The sequence below is a fragment of the Vidua chalybeata genome, chromosome 2 (assembly GCF_026979565.1).
Source record: "Vidua chalybeata isolate OUT-0048 chromosome 2, bVidCha1 merged haplotype, whole genome shotgun sequence".
Lineage (NCBI taxonomy): Eukaryota > Metazoa > Chordata > Aves > Passeriformes > Viduidae > Vidua > Vidua chalybeata.
The window spans coordinates 26967323-26989911 of NC_071531.1; the positions used below are offsets into that span (position 1 = coordinate 26967323).

Below are 22589 nucleotides of genomic sequence, written 5' to 3' on the forward strand. Positions count from 1 at the left end.
ACAGCTATTGGACTGTGGATCCTAACTGTCTTGTATTTTTCTTCACAGATTTATATGTATCTTTGGGCTTCCACTCTTTTTTTTTTTTTGTGGTTTGGCAGCCCTTTCCTGTGTATTTATTAACTCCTTTACAACCTAAAATTATGTAGGCCTCATAAGAGAGGAAAGATGAAGTTTTGTTCCTGAGAGAATGGTAGAGTGGCACATGAGGCCCAAGAGGTATTTGAAGGATGTAGTGAGGGTGAATCTTTTAAAACCAGTAAGAAAGAAGTGAGGAGCTATGTGTAGCTCCCCTACTCTGTGAGCTTGTTCCAGTCCTGCCTCCCCTTTGCATCTCTGTGTATTCCATTTCCTGGACCTGTATCTCTTATTTGTCATTCGTTGATACACCAACTGATTTTGGACCGTTTCAGCAGTGATTTCCTAACAATGCATACATTTTCCAGAAAAACCCCATACTTCACATGCATAGGCAGGTATATAAGAGCAGAAAGCAGATCCCCAGTTGCATAAAATGTTTGTAGTGTTGAGTTCCTGTCTCCGCAGAATAGATTAAGAATTTATTCATCTCTTCATTAAAATATGTAGTGATTTACAAGTGATTTGTAAAGACATATCTGTAACATCAACAGTATGATGTTACATCAACATATGTATGATTCTGATGTAATTACTCATTAAGGTGCATGTGGATCCAGCTCTTGAGTAGCCAATTACCATATTTCAACACCAACTTTATTAGCAGCCCAGAAGTTCAAATTTTGAAAACCTTTCCTTCACATTTTAATTCCACTATCAAGGACTAATTTATAAACAATACAGCAAGGAAATTAAAAAAAAAAAAAAAAAAAAAAAAAAAAAAAAAAAAAAAAAAAAAAACCTGTGAAACCTAATCTGCCTTGCTCTGTGAGGTTGTTTTTCCCCTGTATTTTTTATTATGATCTGGCTCAGATTTGGTTCTAAGATTACAGAGATTATTCTTAATGTGTTTGTGAGAAAAATTAGCTAACCATATCCAACTGGTGGTCTTGCTTGAAAGATTACTGCGTCAAAAAACTGCATTCTCTTACTTTGAAAAATCTTATTTCAAGGCATGCTGTAAACTGCAGCTTGAACTCAGCAGGGAGACTAATGTTGTTTTAGGCAATGTTACCACTTCTTGTCATGTCTAGATGTTTGATTAATTACATTTTAGGAGAAAAGGAAGAAGAGAAACACAGTGCCTATTCAAGCAATTTGAAAAAAAAAAGAATAATCTTTGCCTCGGATTGCTTATAAAAGTTTTTTTTAATGATTTTATCTCCCTATAATTGGTTGCTGCCGAACCGTGTTCAGTCATATCATATTAATTTGCACTGTTTTGCCTCTTCTTGCCCTTCACTGCAGTTACTACATGCTGGAAAACAGACCTCGGAACATCTATGGGATGGTTTGCTACTCGTGCTTGCTGGCGCCTCCCAACACCAAGGAATGTAAGTGTTCTGATGTTTCTATGCACTTCATCTGGTTTTGACTTAAAATCATCTGGAAGCTCAATGTGAAATCTTTCAGTGATGATAATTATGTTCAAACAATAAACCCAGCTCCAGTTAAGCAATTTCTGCTTCCAACTAGCCTTGCCAGCAGAGGGAGAGAATGCTTATCATTTGAGGAAAAATCAGAATCTTTGATTTTAGGATCATTTGTTCTCCAGTTTTCATCTGTTAAGATATCCCATGCAGGACTTATTAGGGTTACTTAACCAGTAGCTCCAGGAAATCCCATATCTCTGTATTTTTTTGTAACTGAGTTTCAGTTCAGCTGTAAAGAAAGCATGGCAAAATTTGTAGATTTGTAATTTGTAGGAGTAAAAGGGTATCACACTTTTTCATATCCTTTTGCTGCAAAATGATTCAAGGGTTAACATTGATGTCTGGTGGTCAGCACTGATAAGAGAATTAGTTCTGTAGATTTCATGGACAAAAGGATCTCTAGTTTGCTAATTGAGGAAATCGTGTGAATGTGTGTGTGACACCCTAGAGGCACCTGTTCGTTTGCATAACATGTATGTGCAATGGCTTATCCATCCTCATGTCATGGGGAGGAGGGACAGCTCACACCAGCATTGTCCTGCAGAGGCAACCCCCCAGAAAACTGCTGTCTCCTTTTGGGGGCAAAGAAAGTGAAAAAAAAAAAAAAAAAAAAATTAGGCTCTCTCTGAATGATCAAATTACTTTGACACCCCCTCAGAGAATCTGGAGAAGGTCAGGACAAAAAGCTTTCAAACAAAACAACAAAAACCCAAACAAGCAGAAAAAATGAGTAGTTCCCCAGCAAAACCTGGTGCCTCTAAAACCAAAATCCTGTCCATGTTCTCTTCTTTTAGAAATCTTTGTCATGAAAAGGAGTTGCAATATTTTGTCTGCTTGATTTGAAAGCAGGGGCTGGAACTCCCAGAGCATTTATTTATGTACATAAATAGCAATTGCTTCGTTCAGATGCTGCAGAACTGTGTGTCACTGGTGCTCTGGGAGTCACTTTAAAGGAGGATAGGACATGAACATCTACCACTTTCCTACAGTTTAAGAGTTTGGAGGAGCCAGGGGTTGATCACCACCTCACAGAGCTCCTGTGAGCATAGCAGTCCAGAAGGAGGCATCTCCCTGAGCTGACTGCATGCAGTCACTGCTCTGTTGTACAGCTGCTTGTCCCACTTGGCTGCAGAAACCCACCCAGCCCTGAGATTGCCCTTCTGCCTGAGACAGTGGGCTTGGGTGAAGAGCAGGGTGAGCGTGATTTTGGTGAGATAGCATCTGTTTAGGAGGTGAGGAAAGGGTGCTAGGGAGGACACAAATGCCAGATACAGGAAGAAGGTGCAGAGGTAACTGAAAACACAAGGGTAGGAAGATTGTGGTTTATCCCCAACTGACAGTCCAGACCTAGACAGCCAGTCATTTACACCCACCCACACAGGGAAGAAAACCAGAAGGGTAAAAGTGAGATAACTCAACAATTGAGATAAAGACAGTTAAATAGGTAAAGGAAAAGCTACACACATGCAGCAATGCAGAACAAGGAGTCCATTCTCTGCTTTCCATGGGCAGTTCAGTATGCCATGGGGATACTCAGCCATTCCCAGGAAAGCTGAGCTACGTCACATGTAATAATGACTTGGGAACACCAGCACCATCACTCTGAAGTGCTCCACTTCCTCTTCTTCCCCAGCTTTATATGCTGAGCATGACACCACATGGTGTGGGATGTCCCTCTAGTCAGCTGGGGTCAGTTGTCCTGGCTGTGTCCCCTCCCAGCTCCTTGTGCACCCAGAGCCCCCTCACTGATGGGGTGGGTGAGAGGAACAAAAGGTGCTGCGTAAGCACCGCTCAGCAATATTGAAAATATCTCTGAATTATCAACACCTTTTTGTTCACAAATCGAAACCATAGCCCCATACTAGCTGCTATTAATAAAATTAACTGTACTCCAGCCATTCCCAACACATAGACTCACGTGGGACATGAGGGGATAAGCAGTTGCACCTGGCTGCCCCTTTGGTGGGAGTAGAACCATGCATACTGCTAGCCCATAGCTGGAAATTAATCCCTTCCTCAGCTCTGACGGTCTGTCTCAAACACATGCTGAAACAGGTTGTTAGTAATATCTGTCATGGTATAACTTACTGATTTGGGAAGAAACTACTAGGCCTTATGGCTTTTACTCACCTAAAAGAAAATAAATCTTTATCTTTTGTAGGATATCTGGCAGATACAATAGGTAATGTGTTTCTATTAGGAAAGTATGATCAGCAGAACTGATCAACTACATGCAATTTTTAGCTTGATAAACACAAGAATAAATATGTATTATCTTTGTGAGGCATTTAGGCAGGTGCATAAACCAACAAATTGATTGGGTACTAAGATAAAAGAAAACATTAGCCCTAGAAGCACTAAATATTTCCATTTTAATCAAGTCCATGAAGCCAACCATTTGATTACAAGTGTTCAAAAAGCAAGAAAGTGTCTCAAAATCCAAGTCCCTCAAACCAATAAGGTCAGGTAATTTGGTTTATGATACCTAAATCTCTGGACCTCATTTGGAATGGCAGTGCCCCCAGTTCATAGGCATTAATTTGTACTCCAGCTGGAAAATCAGCCTTGCTGCAGGAACCCCCTGAAATGCTCCCTGTTGCTGTAGAAGGCAGTATAAAATCTGGTATTAGCAGATTATCTTTTTCACATATTTCACTGTCATCAGATTATACCAGTCGAAGCAAAGAAGAGGTGACATGTCAGTGTAGAACAACCGTGGAATTTTTTGAGGTTTGCAAATTCCAAACTCATCTAAGTGCTCTGCTTTGAGCACATAACCTTAACAAGAGGATGAGGTTTCTGTCACATGAAGGATAATACCAGAATTTTGGTAGGAATGGTTCCTTTGTGCAGAACAACCTCTGCTTATTAACTGGCTGTCAGGATGGAGAACCCAGTATGAAAACTCCAAGTGGCCCCAGAAATCTTCAGTTCCTTTGTTGAAACTTCAGAATAGCTGAACAGCTTGCAGGAGCCTAAACCCCACAGTACAGTGTTGCCTCTCCCCCAGAGCTCCTATTCTTCAAACTCTGGAGACTCTTCTTCACCACTGGAGAAAGGTGACCCAGCAGGTCACAAGGAAATGAGAATGGAAAATTTCTTAAAAATAGGAGGCTCAGGGTGACAAGCTCTGAGTTTACAACTCTATACAGAAAAATGAGGCCTTCATTAGGGCTGAGACAGGATGGGAGAACAGTGGTACTTTCCTTAGCTGTAAACATTCCTTGCTGGGGAAGTGCCTGGACTATGTGTTACAGATGGCCACGTCCAGGGGTATGTGCCCCTGCATGGAAACTTGCTCAGGAAATTTGCCTGATGACACATTTCATCTGGCAGAAAAGTATTTGGGTTTGATCAAAGGGTAAGCAAATATCTTTTAGCTCATGTGCAGTCAATAAAATTTGAAATGGCCAAGGACATGACATGCCCCATGCCCCAGCATCAGGAAATATTAGTGTAAAAAGGACTGGAAGTGAGAAAAAAATTCCTTGATGGGCCTGTGTCACCTTGTTGGGTTTTTTCCCCCCTCTCAAAGGACTTGAGACATAAATAACACAAAATAGCATGGAAAAGAGGGGGAGGAAAGGGAGATGATTCACAGAGGCCAGAGGTTTAATTGAGGTAGACATGTCACTAGTTTATGGTGTTGAGTCTCACTGGTCTGAAGGATGGGAGCAACAGTTCTGCAGCCTGGGAGGAGTAAGAGGCTTCAGTGGCAGCCTGTGGGCAGCGGGCACATAGAGGAAAAGGGCTGTTCACACACGAGCATAACAATGTGTGTTGTGCAGCAGGAAGGTTTTTTCTTACTGCGAAGAAGGTGAATATCACCATAAAGACTACAGTTTGCCCCATCTTGTGCACTGTGAAACAGCTGTGTAAGATTTCTGGCCTCTCAACATGCAGCTCCCTCAAGTCTCCTGTGCAGGAGCGTCTGTGCTGAGCACAGAGGAGCACAATGTAAAACGCCAAAGGTGTGAGAGCTTCAGCTGTGCTTGAGGCAGATCATGAGCCATCAATGCCCCTTGCTGGCCTAAATGGGGATCTGATACCTCTGTGATAAATAACAGCACTGCAAAAGGGAGGGGAAGTAGGTTTTCCATGTAAATCAAGCCATTAAGGTGATGAACACCAAACCACTCTGAGATGTGGCTTCCCACAGTTAATGGTGCTGGATTTTCCATCAACACCTCTGGAACTGCAGTCACTTCGGACCTCTGACTGTGTAGGCTGGGGTTTTCTTTGTTTTCTTTTTCTTTTATCCAGTGCAAAAGTATATGCAAAAGACAGAAGACAGAAACCCCATATATGGAGTTTCTCTGGCAGAGAGGTACAGTTACTGCTGGAAGAGATTTTGTCTTTTAGCAGCTGAAACTCTCAATTTTGTGTATTAATTCTCTTTCTCTTCAAACTTTGATATTTATCACTCCAATTCAAAAATGCTGGAGAAAAACAAAATCAAACCCTGCTACACTAACTTTAAGAACACTTACTTTGAAGTTGAATTTACACAATTGCATCAAAAGTCCTTTTCCACTCACAGATTATTGGTCTAGAGAATTTCAGCAACTGATTGAGGGTTTTCTTTTTAATCCACTGTATATATTCATAAGTGTGTATGTGCATAAAATACTTCATGTTACTTTATTTCACCTTTTTTGCTGGATTTATTTATGAACAGAGATACAATAACCAACCTGTGTAAGTTTTTATGTCTCACACCTACCAAAGATAGCTTGGGAAAATTAAAAAAGAAGAAAAATATTGATAAAGGAAAATATATGTGGTCAGGCTATTTTTTAAATACCAGAGAGCAAATGACATCTAGAAATAGAAAATATTATTTTTATCATTGTATCATTAGAACTTCAAAAATAACTAAACAGATGAGATGGAACAATTGACTAACAATTGATGTTTCATGTGACGAGCTGTAATCAGGGGGGCACATCCAAATCCATGTACTGAAGACTTAGAACTCAGCTTCCTTAATTGAAAGGCTTAACACAAACAAACCTACTGCCAAAACCACTTTATTAATTAAAATAATTATTTTAGAGATTTTTATTTTAACTTTCCATTCTTTGAATCACTAATTTCCATTCCTTGCCAGTTTTATCCTTTTGTAATACAATCAACATAAGGACCTCTTTTCCTTCTGTTTCAAATTATGCCTACAAAAATTTAGGCTTGTTATCTGGAACTAACATACTTTTTTTTCTTTTTTCTTTTTTTTTTTTTTTTTGAGTTGCTTGATCTCTGAACACCCATTTCCTATTCATATGTGTACTGGGAAAAATGTTGAAGGCCATGCTTTATTATTCACTGCTTGTATGGTCTGATTCTTCTTCTCTAAGACCTTGTCCATATTAGGAAAGGAACCCAATCTTAGGATAAAATTGGCCAGCTTTAGCCGTCAGCCCTCAAGGGGGATGAATCTGAGAAGAAAATGTGGCCTTTGCTGTCCTCAGCTGCTGGGAAAGCTGAGCTCAGGTATCCCTCAGGAGGTTATGTGGTCCTGGTGCAATTCTTCCCAATAAAACCACTCCAATGACTTTGATGTTTGCACTGGTGCTGGAGCTGCAGCTCCCACAGTGAGCACCACCCGTGCATGGGAGGCTCTGCAGGTCTCTGCAGGATTGCTCTGACTGGGCTCAGGAGCTGAAAAACCTGCAGAGCTGCAGCCTTGGCCCACCCATTGCAATGGTCTGGCCACCAGGACACTTGGGAAATGGGAGACCAGCTCCAGGCAGGTTTGCTCTCTTCCTTATGAAGCTCTAAAGTCATGACAACAAAGTTTAAATAGCAATTATCCCCTTCATGTTGCACAGAGAAAGGGGTGATAACACTGAATTCCTGGATAGACGATTAAGTCATGGAGTGGTTGTCTATGATTTTCCATTCTGTGCAATGATTACAGCTCCCAGTGAGTCCTAAAAAAAAACTTCAACAGATGCGAATAAATTGTCAGATTAAGGCCACGTGGCCTATAATCATCATAATTTTCCTGCCCTGGCAAAAGGAGAGAGAAATAAAATAGTTACAGACATTATAGAAAGCACAACAGAAAAAAAAAAAAAATCTTTCCTTTTATGTGATGAGATTACTTACAGAGAGATTGACCAGACTGAAAACAAAAAGTCAGGGAGAACTTTCTTATCATCATTTTCAGAAGTTTAATTCTCAGGAATTAATTTACTTCATGCTCTTCCTGGTGTAATAGCTACCTACACTAACTGAAGTATCTACCTGTGACTCCAGAAGATATCAGAGTAACTTATATTATTCTGTAAAATAAAGATCACTCAGGCAATCCTGTGTTGCCTAGGATATATTCTGTTATCAGTGATATTTTCAGAGTGGGTTTGTTTGGTTACTGAAGTAACCTACATTATTATCATATGTAGGCACCTCAGAAAGCAGGTTGGCTTTGACAGCTGCTTTAGTTTTTATGACTTTTCAAGTGCACAGGCATTCCATTTGAAATGTTGTTTTCCTAAGTTTGAAAGCAAACCTTTCACATAAATACCTGAATACAGATTTACATTATTTAAATGTTCTGACCCCTACTTTCTACATATCTAGGTCTTTATTTATGATTATGTTTAGTTAAAATCCATTTTTAACTTTGTCAGCTATAAACTGTCTACTTTTATAGAATTTCAACTCAGTATAATTTATTTTTCATCTCATATTTCAGGCTGATAGTTACTTATTTGCATGTGTCCTTTATCCTACTTCAGCCCATAAAAGAGTCTCAGTGATGGCACTCACAGCTTGTCTGTGCCATTCGTAGTAGACTATGCCTGGGAGAGGAAGGATGCATCAGGAGAAAGCAAACTGCACTCAAGAGCACCGAATAGATACACATATAGAGAGCAGATTTTTAAAATGTGTCTTATTTTATGATCACTCTGATAGTCTGTTGTGTACAGACTTTGGGGATTTTTATAACATGTTATTAAGTATTAAATAGACTCAAAAAAAATCTGTTGCTAGTTGTGAGCAGCAGTACTTTGAATGGACCAGTAAGCTGATACCCACAGCAACAGATGTCAGGGGCACATGTGGTCTCCTACTGCACCAGATTTTATTCGCTCACAAACACTTGCAAGGGGGCATGGTGGTAAAACCTTTCCCTGTACCCTCCCCCTCCTCCTGTCATAAATCTGGTAGTTTTGTTTGTTACTTCTTATTGTAAGTTCTGTCTCAAGGTACAAGAACAACTGGAATAGTCTGTTACATAAAGCAGAAAGGTTCATTGAAACAACAACAAAAAAAGTATTTTATTGCCCAGCATTTGTTTCCTGAAAGAACAAAAGGCAGCTGCATGGTAATTTAAGTTAAAGCTATCTTTTGAGTTAAAATCCCCAAACATTCAAAAGTGAATACAGATTCAATTGTTCTTTTAAACAATAAGTATGGAGCATTTTTTTTATTGTTTAGACTCCAAGAAAGTTATAACTAAATGACAATTTTTTTTAAATAAAAATGTCTATAATGCAAAAGTTGACCAACTACCAGTGATAAACTTCTTTCCTAATTTCTTTATCACATTCCTACAGTATTACATACAGGTGTCTAGGAATATAAACCACTCTTTTGCACAGCTATTTTACAGCCATCAGTCTTTATTCAAAAAATAGAGTTGTTTCCATATGGTGTGCTATAACACCTTAGGATGCCTCTGCCTGGGCTATATCTAAGTCTTTATAGATTATGTGTCATCTATATTGGAAGCAGAATTAATAATGTGATTTGGATGCAAAACTGCATGTCCACAGGAACTACTGACATTGCAGTCATGGTGTGGTGCTGACTGGGAAAAAGTGATGAGTTGTTTCTTTTTACTCATACAAAAGGTATATAAACTGAAATTCAACAGAGGTGGCAGTTTGGTTCCTCCTGTAGTGCAGGTGCATGAATTGGCACTTTCTTCTAAGCCACATCTAAAGGAAAACTTTGGCTCATAATGGATATGCCAAATTATTAAATTTGACAGTAGACTTAAAATATGTGTAACAATAACTCCCTCCCAGGCATGTGTAAAAGGCCACCACATTCTAGCACCAGCCTGATTTTGCCATGCCAGCACTACAGAACAAACGAGGTGGCTCTGTTCCCATGCAGAGGACATTGTGCTCATAGGCTCTGGGGCTGAAGGCTCTCCTCACTCGTGTGCACAGGAGAGGGAGATGCGCTGTCCACGTGTGTGCATGGTGTGGGCAGCACGTCCTGCCCTGCTGTGGGGTGGAGCTGGGTGAAGTGTAACAATGATGCTGAATGAAGAGTGGTGACCTTCCTGCTTACCCTTCCTGTGCTACTTGCTGCCGCCCAACTTCCCCACTTTGAAAGGCTCTGCTTCCTTTCACAGATGGGTGAAAAACATGAAGTTAACAATACCAAGAGACTGAAAGATTAGGCAGAAATACTTCAATGACTTCATGGTTCAAGTGAAAGAAAAGAGAAACAAGTTTGCTAAAACTCACTTGGGGAGATGAGCTGAAGCTTGTTAGCTAAACTCCAGGCAGACAAAGCAGCACAGCTTGCCTGTGTTCACTGAGGGACAGTGTCAGAGAAGCTACTGTTGACTTGTTGTAGCTTGCAAGGACCATGCAGAATTCCAACTGGCTGTAATTGGATTTGCCAGGGGGGCTGCAAGAATAGACATAAGCCTGGTGTGTGTGCATGAACATGAAGGAAAGTATCAGGCCACAGCACTGGCAATTTGTTACAATTCCTCTGTTGTCCAGCCACAATGAGTAAGCGCAGAGGTCATGACCAAGGATGATTTACTTCAGTTTTGTGAAGAATTGCTGAAAATTTTACAAATTACCTGTCTTTAATGTCACTACATGCAGATGACAACTTCATTTACCGATCCCTAGATAGTCTTATTGCTTTGCAGTTTCTGGAGCTCATAAGTAATTCTTAGAAAGAAATCTGCCACAGAGAAAGGACCAGAGGCAAGACTTACGTAATAATCCTTAGCCTTAATTTGCAAAATACAAAATGCATCTGAATTAATAAGCTAGTATATTTAAAACCTAATGAAAACCCTTATTCAATTTGAAAAAATACCAATTATAATGAGTTAATCCATTTCCTTCCAACAAATGATGCTTGAAAGAAGTTTTATGATTGTTCGAGAAAATTTCTTTTGAAGACACCTGCAACTCATACTTTGCAGCCTCTTTAGGTGTACATTTCTCATTCACAACATGCAGACATGTTTTATTTTAGACAGTACTTTTTTTTTTCTTTTTAAAAAAACATTTCTCTTCATTTGAAGAATGTGCTTATTGCTTTGTTCTTAACCATAGAACATTTCTCAGACCATTCCAGACCACTTGATTTCTTGTCAAGTTTGCCTGGTGATTTGATTTGTTTGAATATTTACTTGGTCAAAAGAAGGGCACAGTGAGCTCTCATCTACTCCAGTTGCCAAACCAGCTTGTGGAGCCATGTGCTGTGCACACCTTACCAGATGACTGGGACAGCTTTTTGCCTTTAGGACTGCTGAATTTAATTATCACTAGACTTTTTCCACAACAAGACAAAACAGGAGGAATTTCATACTTCCTCCAAGACAGAAAATGATTTTCAGTGTCTGGTGATAGTAGCTGTTTGCATTACATACTAACCAATAGCATTAAAGTTCATTTGAGAAGGAAGATAACATTTACTCCCAACCCTAATATTTTTGTTCTGTTTTGGAATACTGTGCAAACACCCTCCTATATAAAAGCATTCCTATAAACAGCTTTATTCCAAATAATATACACTATTGTTTGCTGTTGTCAAAATATATTATTACCTGGTTTAATGCTTTGAAAACTTGGTGCATGGCACCAAGTGAAAGACTAACCTTGACTGTAGAATTTAGACCTGGAAACCCCTATTGGACAATCTCATCCCTCTGACAGGATGGAGTTTTCCTATAGCTTCTTTATTTATTGTTTCAGTGAATTTTCACTCTCCCCAGAATATAGATTTGGAATGACAAGAGTTCATAAGACACATACTGCTCAGTTAGATTCCAGGAAATTCTAAAATTCCCTTTTACGACAGTACAGCTCCATGGAACAGAAAAGCAATCAACACCATTATTTGTCACCTTCCCTAGGTTTTCCTGTGGAGTCATGAGGGTTTGCATAGCAGCTTTACAGTGATGCTGCTAGTGAAGGTTTCTTGTGAGATGCACTGGTTTGATGAATCTACCAGCTAAGTCTCAGTCTGCAGTTGAAAATACTGGAGTGGGTTGTAAACTGAGTAATCAGCTGGACCTGGAAAACTCTCTGCTACCCAGGACAGATCCATAACATGGGAATCTATGTGTAACAGTTGGCTTTTTCTTCTGAGTTCGTATCTGTTCAGGAGTTTGACTTTCACTCCTTTGGGACAGTGTGCGCAAACATGGTCTGTAATCCAACTTTCAGTGTATCAGTAACACATTTCTGGATTAGGGACATCTCAAAGAGCAAGTAGTTCTTGGGTCTTTTGCTAATAAATGGGAATGCAACCAAGTCAAGTAAAGGCTCTCTTTCCTTGAGCCAACCTGTTCCTTTGACTGGACAAAGTATCAATGGAATTTGATGTTATTTTTGTTTATGTTGCAGGTGCAGGCTCTAACTCTGGCATTTCAGCCATTTTCCCAAGCACCTCCGGCACAAGCACTTTCTCACCTTACCAGCATGCTCACAAAGGTAAGAATGCACTCACAGGGTTAATTTAGCAGCTCTTTGTTTTGAAAAGGGCATCAACAAAGTGCAAACAAACTGAAAATATCTGTTGCTATTTTCATTGTCACTATTTCCAGATTTCTAGAACTGCTATTAGAAATAATACAGAATTCATTTTTGTTTCTCAGTTAATCAACAATGCTGTTTGTCAGTTGAACGTAAAAAGGATTTGAGCTGTACCCAGTGATGCCAGCAATAAATTTAGCTCATTATTTGTAGCTTTACAGAAATAGCACTATGCCTCAACAAAGCTTAGCTTAGAATGGTGAAAATAACTTCATGCACAAATATGGTCAGTCTCTCATTGAAGTAACATAAACACTTCTCCAGCATGATCATTTGGCTTTTAAAATTTTTGAACCTGAGAAGACAAAACGGGAAAGGTACAGTTAATAAGATACTGACAATGCTGTTCTTCTTGGTATTGTCTGAAAACATGACTGTTAGGATCACATTTTCAGAGAAATTAAAGCTTTCATGCCTTTTAGCATATCTATAATTTTCTGCATCCTTTCACACGTTTTAAATTCTAGCCTTTTGCATCCAAGTTTTCTTTCTGAATATCTTTTCACCTAGCTTATTTTAAATTCACATTTTAGCCATGCTGTTTTTTAAGTTTCTGTTAGAAAAACATCAATTTTTCTACATGTGCATTGTGTCCTCCTTTTAACTTAGAGCTTTTGAGTTAGCCACAGTTATCAACAGTCATTTTAGCTCTTTTTTCCTTTGTATATTTACTGTTTTTTGTCCTGTCAACGCTGATTCCAAGAATGCAGTGCTACAAAAGCTTCTACTCTTGTTTATCTACAGCTTCCCATATTAAAATACAATTTCCTACATCTTTGTATCTGATAAATCATACCATCAAATATTCTTAATGACTACTACCAACTGGTTTTTGCACATTTATGCAAATATCAAAATTTTGAGAATTTTTTAATTAACTTGCCTTTGAGACCCAGCACTAAGTTTTTCAATGCTTAACAAGTAATTAAGACTCAGATCAACTAAAGCATTATGCAAACTGTGTGTAGAGCAAACTGCAAACTGTTAACTAGTCTCTGATCCTAAGACTTCTCCTTCATTTATTTTTTTTTTTTTTATTCCAGCAGATCTTTCAGGACAAGGACATCTGGCTACAGCTCTTATAATTGCTATGTCTACTATCTTCATAATGGCTATTGCCATTGTCCTCATCATCATGTTTTACATTGTAAAAACAAAGCCATCTGCTCAAGGTAATTGTTCAGTAGGTAAAATTTTAGTTGCAAATGCTATTTTTAGAAAGGTTCTGAGAATAATTAGTGTTATATTTGTATATTCTAGCCTGTTGCAAGAGCCACTCAGTAAAAAATGTCGAAGCTCAGGCTAACACACAAGAAGAGAAGAAAGAAGTGCAAGGTACAAATTGGTTTAGTTTTGCTTTTTCTATCCAAGACAACACTGGCCTTAAATATTCCTAATACTTTTCTCTTCATTACAGTTTATCCTTTGGGGTATATAAAACCCTCATCAGTTTACTGAAGAATTGCCTGTACTAGTTTTTTGTGCTTCCAAAATGTCACTTAATCCTCTGATAGCAATTAAAAATATAGCAGAGAGATTTATTTTGTCAGTAGGGTTGCCAGCAGAACTAACTCCTGACACAAAGCACTGGTTTGGAAACTTATTGCCAATTTAAACTTCTCTAATTGTTTTTCTACAGATAATGTTGTTATATTCTCTGAGAAAGAAGAGTTTGAAAAACTTACAGCAACTCCAGCTAAGGCTGTCAAAAGGTGGGTAAAAGATAAATATATTGCCAGTTTCACTGAAATGGGGGAGGCACATGGTCATCATTCATCCTGGTACAGTGGAACACATAAACAAATTTGACAGGTATTTTGGCAAGTTGCTGCAGCAGGGCGAAGACCAGATGCCTTAGTAGGCTTTTCCCCCTCTGGTTTCTAAGAGATGATAACAGACATTGTGAAGAGACACCTGTGTCCTCTCCATTCCCTCTGTGACCAATTCATCAGCTCTTTGGCCTCCATCTCCTCTTCTGAGAGGTTAATTTCTGGGACCTGAGTGCAGCTCTCGTTCACATGACCTTACTGAGATTCCCCTTCCCTTCCAGGCAGGAAGAGTAAAAATAGCTGCTACAGACCTTAAGGAAACCTTGTCCTTAGCATTATCTACATGGCATGGTGTGGTAGTTTTTGTCAACTTGTCTCTGCCCAGTAGCCAAACCTGCCTGGGTAACACGATTAAGGTGGGCTTAACACTGTCCTCAGTTGGAAAATCCCTCTATGAAAGGATTCTTGCAAGCTACCTGTGACTGTGGGGCTTGGTGGACATTGCACGTACACACTGGGCTGGTGAAGGCCATTACAGTCACAGCATTTCAGAGGAAAGGCATTTTAAAAAACAGACAACACTTTTATTTCATTACTCTCAGGAAGCAAAAAGAGGATGACTGGAGTCAACCCATGAGAGACTAAGATAACCATATCCTTCATTTTACAGTGAAAATGATGCATCTTCTGAGAATGAACGACTCTTAAGCCGGAGTATGGATAGTGATGAAGAAGCTGCAGTTGACAAGCAAGGGACTCCAGAGAGATGCTTGTTATCTTTAGTGCATTTGGCCAGAGATAAATCTTCTACAAGCAATAAATCAACTGGGGTAAGGCTACCTTGAGATTTAAAAATTGAGAGCCTTTTTCTACTTTTTTTAAAGAAAAAAAAATATAAACTATCAACCCCCCAAAATGCATAGTAGGGTAGATCAGATTCATTTACAAGAGCTTCTGCAGACAAATTTGTTATAGAATCTCCTTTGCATAATGACATATATGCATATATATAGTGTTCAAGGATAGAAATAAAATTTTCTACAAGACTAATTAATTTGCTTTTTTGAGTACTATATTTTATAGTTTCAAGAAAGAAAACACCCATATAACAGTAATCCCCTGTCATAGCTAATGCTAAGATAGTAAAATAATGAAGCAGGCTGGATTTGGCTGACAGCAGAATATCTGAGTACCTTGACCCAGCTGCACTGGTATTTCCACAGCACAGACTTCTCAATAATATCCGGTGTTGTGCTTGGTTTCCATGTGGAATTTTGAAAAACACACACATTGTTTGAAGGTGATTCCTGTGCTCTGAAGGACACTGTAATCCACTGTTTTGCTGTGGAAGGCCTTTGCTTCTTCCTGCTGAGCATGAGATAAAAAGCAGGGCTTTTTATCTCACTTGGAGCATTTTAAGGCACAATTAGGGCCACACCTCACCCACAGAACCCACTCAGTTTGTGTTAATATCAAACTACCCTTAAAAAGAAGATGTCTGCTCTGATTTTTTAGTATTTCTAATTTATTTTAAAATGGCTATAGCTAGGTCCAAATCACATTATTAATATCAAACATCAGATATAGTTTAAGAAAAAAATAGGTTTGAAAATGCATCTTTTCATGTTTGCATGTTTTAAATTGTTGGGAAAATCAGCTCAAAATGTCTAAAACACACCACCTTTCAGCTGAGATCAGACACATAAAATCTCAACAAAAGTGAAATGGTTTAGTAGTTGTAGATATTTATGACCATCTGAAAATAACTTACTATTCCAATGCTTATACTTTAAAGTTCAGGTTTTTGAGGGCTCTCTAAATATCCAGCTTTATGGTACTTCTGTAAGTACTGGCTTGAAATAGGATAATATACCTTGAGTAGTCATGAAATCAGAATATTTCATAAGAAGCAGGTTACCTTCAAAAGACCCTATATCATAGATACATTCTCCAGAGTAATTTAGATAGATAGCTCATAAGTGCACCTAAAGCATGGACTACTTCTTCCAGACTCGTTCTAACACATCCTCATGGACTAAAGACTGATGACAAGGCTGAAGACAGACTTTTTTCAATGAAAGAGCAGATTGCATCAAGATTCTCCATACCTAAGCTGTCACAATTAAGCCAGTTGCCAGAAGTTAGAAAAGCAGTAATTTTCTTCAGATTGGGAATTAAGTAGTGTTACTAGCACAGGAAAGAGTACTCAGAGCAGTTAGACAGGGATAAAGAAAATTAGAGACTTGCTATTAACCAAGTCTTCTTTTTCCTAGTTATAAAAAAACCCATTTGCAATGTGCAGCCACACAGAGGATCATCAGGCTAAACATTTCCTGTTTGCTCTCAGCTTAAGGTTTAAAAACCCCCCATCTTCTGGCTCTGGTAAAAAGAGCGTCGTGCATAATTCTTCAAGGAATTATTTAACCTGCTTCTTTACCCTAAAAGTGGAAGGAGGATGAAAATAAGCACCCAATAGTTTTCTTAGAAGGAGTTTTAATAAACCCCATTAAAAGAAAATTTCCTGGTTTCAAGGTTCTGAAACAGGTAATCCAAGCCAACAATATCAACGTGACCGACTAAGCACACGTAAATTACAGGGGGAGGAAGTGAACGACGCTCAGTGCCTGCATTGCATTGCCCCGCGGTACAATGTGCTCGCACTGCGCCCGCCAGACGCGCTTCAGGTGGAGTGGCCGCTCTGTGCTCTCCAGCTGCAAGCCCATTAATCCACGTCATTGATGCACCTTGCCCTTTACTGCCCAAATAAAGTGAGGAAAATCTTTCCACAAAACTAAGTACTGAAAGCAGAGCTTTTATTCAAGTGTCGTTTGCAGTGAAAAGTGACAAATTTGTGGAGATAATGCTAGAGTCCTGTCAAAAAGACAGCTCAGTCCTAATGAGAGCTGGCACAGGGAAGAAAATTTCAGGCCCTGAGAGCTCATGACATTTTGACATTTGTTTTCACTCCACATTGAATCCAAAGCAAAATCTTGAGAATATTTTGCTAAATGAAACTATATAAAAGTGTCCATTTTTGGCATGAAAAATGTCAGGTTTTCAGTCTTGTTTCTTGCTTGTCAAAAATGACTAGATTCCCCTAGACCTCAGATTTTTCCTCTCCAAAACCTTGCTTTTTTTTCTTAACCTGTCTGTAAAAGATTTCAGTTAATTAGTAATGCACTAAGTCAGTCTATGTCAAGAAACAGAAAAGAAGAGCCCCTCCTCTACAGTCCTCTTAGATTATTGGAAGAAGGCAATTTCAGTCTGAATTTAATTCCCTGTATTCAGTCCTGACCTGGTTTACCTAGACATCCATATGTTCACCATTGCATATATGGTACCGCATTTGTCCTCATTCTCAGGAGTTGGAGCAGAAAAGTACTTGCTCTCAAAAAAATTCTAGAAGTTGAAAAAAAAGATCTCTAGCAGTGGCAAGTGAAATCAGAAATACGTTTATTCTTCATGGAATAATTGCTGTGTCATTTTCTTTGAGTCTTCAAAAGGGACCCTTGAGGACACTGTGTGATAACCCCATGAAATGGAGAGGTCCCACAGACTTTCCACAGCTATCTGCTAATTGTTTGATCTTGTAACTGAAAAAATAATGAAATAAATCTCTTCTAATTTAAATCTCTCTCATTTAGATTCAAAGTCGAAGGAAAAAGATACTTGACGTGTATGCTAACGTATGTGACGTTGCAGAAGGTGAGTGTACAATTTGAGCCTATGTTAAAATACGAAATCAGATTACAAGCATTTGCTATAAAGAAAGAAAGGCCTCTGGCTATCTATGGCAAATAGTCCCAAACCAAAGAAGACACTCTGTAGGCAGATTTGTATTCACTTGCCAGGAACCCTGTGCTGCCCTGACCACAGAGCTGTCCAGGCTGGGCTTGGGCTGGAGCAGGCCACAGCTTCTCTCCAGGCACATGCATGGCCTTCCTTCCTGTGGGGAGCAGGAAGAGTTGTGGTGGGCTGTGTTGGGACACACAAGCAGACCAAGATGCAGAGAAGCAGTTTTGCATTCCCCATCTGGAGGAAACCTGTTGGTCTTATTTCTTTAGATAACAGATTAAAAAAATTCCAAATATGAAAGTGTGATTTGGGGAGGGTCAGGATTGAGGGTAAGACACAAGTCTCAACCTACTCTGCTTCTCTAAATTCTGTCCCACATCTCACAAAATGTGGAGTTGCCAGGCTGTAAGTGTTTTGTCCCTGTTTAGCACTTGACTACCTGAGCTGTTTTAGCAGGAGACACAAATTAAGTTCCCTGCAGAACAGGAGATGTAACTGCATTTACTTCCTACACACACACTTTGTGTGCACATTTATGAGTATGCTGTAATTCAGGGAGCTTTGTCTACCACCAAATTATTGCTGATGAGTAAGAAGCAGGAAAACTACAGAAGCAGTCTGGTTTGGGAAAAATGCTGTAGCTGGTTCTCTCCTCTGTTTTCTGAACATGAATCCATAGAAAATATGTCCAGGAGAAAAGAGCCTTTTTCCCACAGGATGAATGCTAAATCCTCCCTAGAGATTCATGACAGTAATGATAGTTAAGCACTTGCAGGGACTTTTATGCTTGCATCTGGCAGCATTACTTCACCTCACTTCTCACTTTCCTACAAGGGCAACTTTCAATTACAGATATGTTTCAGCAGCTGCTGGTGACAGTCTCCGGGAAGAAGGGAAGGGTCAAAGCTGTCTCTGGAGCTCAAACACTGAGCCTGACATGCAGAAGTATATTAATGGGCCTGCTCACTAGGGACACAGTTGCAATATACTTTTTCTAACAGCTAGTAAATTGTTGAAGGAAAGGGCAGAGCCATGGGAATTCATACAATCCATCTATTACTTCTTTTCCAGGCAACTTTTTACCCTTATTATGATATTCTACTGTCATTATGAAGAATTAATTTGGTAATATGCAGTAGTAACTCTGGACCTAGACATATATCATGAACTTTCACTTAAAGATTTTATCTGTATTAATTACTAACAGTGTAATCTGTTGTACTTTAATAAATGTCAAGACTTGTACCCAGAGCCACCTGACAATCCCCCCCATCCCTTTGCAGGTTTGAGCCCTACAGAGCTGCCTTTTGACTGTCTGGAGAAGACCAGCCGAATGCTCAGCTCGACCTACAACACAGAGAAAGCCATAGTGAAAACGTGGCGTCACCTCGCCGAGAGCTTTGGGCTGAAGAGGGATGAGATTGGCGGCATGACAGATGGCATGCAGCTGTTTGACCGCATCAGCACGGCAGGCTACAGCATCCCAGAACTGCTCACCAAACTCGTGCAAATCGAGCGACTGGATGCTGTTGAATCCTTGTGTGCAGACATTCTGGAGTGGGCACAAGCCATGCCAGCTCCTGAACCAGCAGGGACATCCTGACATGCCTGCCTGGGGCCTGCACCTCCACATCAGAAGTGTGATTCCAGTAAGCACTGCATCAAAGACTTTGGACTAAAGATCATTGATGCTGCTTCTACGTAATTGCTCACAATAGCCAATGGGAAGCTCTTCTTTTTGACTTCTAAAAGTGAAGTAACACATCTACCAAAACGAGAGCAGAAATTTCCCAAGAAGCTTGGCATGAAACATGTCATTAAATAAAATGATCATGTTAAAAAGTTACAGATAATAAGCAGAGACACAAACATCCATTTTGCAGTCTGTGTATGAGTAGAAGGGCAAATAACCCTTCTGATACCCTTCCTGCCCAGCCTTCAGGAAAGGCATTGAATAGCTGTCTGAAAATATTCGTGTCTCTTAGGCCTTCATTCAATGGTTCAATGGTTTAACAGTTACAGTCAGAAGCAGTACCACAGATACAGTATCAATTAATACACATTAGGCACATACATTTCTATCTGCTCCAACCAGTTTCATTTTCTACACTTATTATGGGTTTGTTGAATCTAGAAGTATTGCATTATGTGCATAGGTGTATATGCACAGTCCTCAGATTGACTAACTATGGTATATGGAAAAAGAGTCACCATAACTTACAGATTGAAGTGCTTCAAAACAATCTACATAATGTACATAAATGCACTCTTGGTCCATTCTGACATTTCAGAAATTATACATTCCAACTGCTGACTTGCTGAGGACAAGCTAGTTAGCAACTGGGCAGTAAAAGTGGGCAGTTACTCCTTGCAACTGGAGAGCAAAATCTTCTTTTCTTTACTGTTAAGAAAAAAGCAAAACCAAAACCAGATTGTCCACTACCATTAAAAATATACTTTTCTGATAGTGTCATCTATATATCAAATTATATTTCAGCCAGAGGAATTCCAGACAACAGTGGTGCACATGTGACACAAAGAGCAAAAAGAGTAGATTTCTTTAGAGACCCTTGAAATGCAGAGGAAAAAGTGGTTTTAATGCTATACTCTTGTAAGCCTAGACCATGAGCACAGAATCCACCAGTGACATCAAACTCATCTGGAAGGTAATGCATTATTGTGAGTTTGTGAAGTACAAAAATTCACCTAATTTGGTTTTCTTTTAACTAATATCTGATTTTCACAGTTAAAATTTATCTAAAATTCATTCAGACCACAGGTCAATGTCTGTTACCAAACCTATTTGCCTAATTTACAGCCAAAATAGTGATGACAGATTTCACCAAATGCAACCACTAAAGTAAGAGACGTATCAATTACAAAGCAGTACTTCTTAAATTCCAAAATGCACAACTGAACAAAATGCTCTAAAAATATTTACTATTACTCAGAATTTAACAACCAGTATTCCATCACTTAGTAACTAGATCTTATCTATGATAGTATCATAATTGTGCAAAACATTTATCATCACCCTTTAACATCTATATTTAGTATCGTTTCAGCACTTGATTTGTATATTAGGGGAAGTAAATACTGCAACATAAAACCTATCCCTCTCACTATTTTTTCCACCCTTTCTTTCACATCATAGGATGCTCTTAATTAATCTGCATATGCCAAATTTCATAAGATTTTAACTCTTCTTTCAATGATGCAGCAAGCTGCATTTATTTGAAATTTAACTACCTGATTGATGTGGAATTTAGGTGTGAAATTCTTGCTGTCTTGAAACCAATGACAAATTCATACAGATTTCAACAGGCTTCAGTAAGATTTCTAGATCTGCTTACAGCTCAGCAATCTTCAACATGATTTTCAAGACCATGGATTTGCAGGTTTTACTATTGCTACTAGAATTAAAAAAAAAAAAAAAAAGAAAAGAAGGGAAAGAAAAGAAAGAAAGAAAGAAGCATCAAGATTCAATTTTTCTTGTGCCAGTGTAACTACAGTGTTATTCAGTGGACTGCCTCCTATGTTTTATATGCCATTTAAAACAACACATCACATATTTGTTAAAAAGAAGACAAAGAAGATACAGGAATCTTCTTATTTTTATGTTTATTGGGCCATGAAAAGTTAGAGTTTTGAAACTGATGGTGCCAATGCAAACACAGACTATTTAACATTATTTTATTTGGTATACAGTATTTTATTGATATACAAGGGACATACAGGATTGAAAAAATAATCCTGTAGGTCTTGCCAAAGCTTACTTTCTAATAACTTTGTTTAATGCTGTATATATAACTTATTATATTGTAAAATATGAACATAAAATATACTAATAAAAGAAAGAGGTCAAACACAGTTGTATTAGCCATTTCTTTGATTAAATAGCACATTGCCTTATAAATCTGTAATTAAATAGGTTAGCCAAGGGCTGGCAGGCACATTCCTGTGGTATGGGAGTATCTTGGTAACATATATGGAGCAATCTTTGCATTCTTGTAGGATATTCTTCTCTGCATCACTTAGGAAACTTGAAGCAGAAACCATTTTGTCAAGAGAATTTGTATTCACCTTGAAGGTAATGTAAAAATGCCAAGCCCCTTGCAATTCCTCAGAGAATCTGTAAGTTTTTTTCTGTATACTGAGAACTCTGCAGACTGTGAGACTAGTGAGTAATGTCACAGTAACAGTACTCTCATTAGCATGTCTTCATTCTGCATTTCTAAATTAGCAGTACTTCCCAACATTGTCAGAAATCTTAACTGGATGCTTTCACTTCATGACAGGATAATTGTGTTCATGCAGTCATGGGCTGCACAGGTGGGACCACTAGAAGAACGGCAAGCTTCTGTAAAAAAAACAGAGCACCAAGTTGGATTTCCCCCAGACCAAACTACTTACTTCCTTATAAGACTTTCCTCACCTAATCCCAGCTTCCTAGCCTGACCAATGTTGTCCCAGTTTTTTCCTTAGAGAAGCTTGCTGGGCCTTGCAGCCTTTCTCTGATTTCAGGCTGCAGTCAGGGACTGTCCTCTGCATAGTGTTCCATATCTGATGGTCCCAGACTGATGACATAAATAAAAAGAAGAGAGTAAGCTGGGCTGAAAAGGGTAGGTGCCACCTTTGCAGTATAAAGC

The 22589-nt window shown here is 38.9% G+C and overlaps 1 protein-coding gene across 1 annotated transcript in view; it reads left to right on the plus strand.

The window, feature by feature from the left end:
• Window positions 1–21252, plus strand: part of EDAR (ectodysplasin A receptor) — a 73470-nt gene extending 52218 nt beyond the window's left edge. The window contains exons 5-12 of the mRNA XM_053935421.1: window positions 1387–1472; window positions 12188–12274; window positions 13423–13548; window positions 13637–13711; window positions 14016–14088; window positions 14816–14975; window positions 17790–17850; window positions 19224–21252. Coding sequence (XP_053791396.1) covers window positions 1387–1472; window positions 12188–12274; window positions 13423–13548; window positions 13637–13711; window positions 14016–14088; window positions 14816–14975; window positions 17790–17850; window positions 19224–19543 — 988 coding nt within the window. The 3' untranslated portion in view covers window positions 19544–21252. The remainder of the gene's footprint in view (window positions 1–1386; window positions 1473–12187; window positions 12275–13422; window positions 13549–13636; window positions 13712–14015; window positions 14089–14815; window positions 14976–17789; window positions 17851–19223) is intronic.
• The last annotated feature ends 1337 nt before the right edge of the window (window positions 21253–22589 follow it).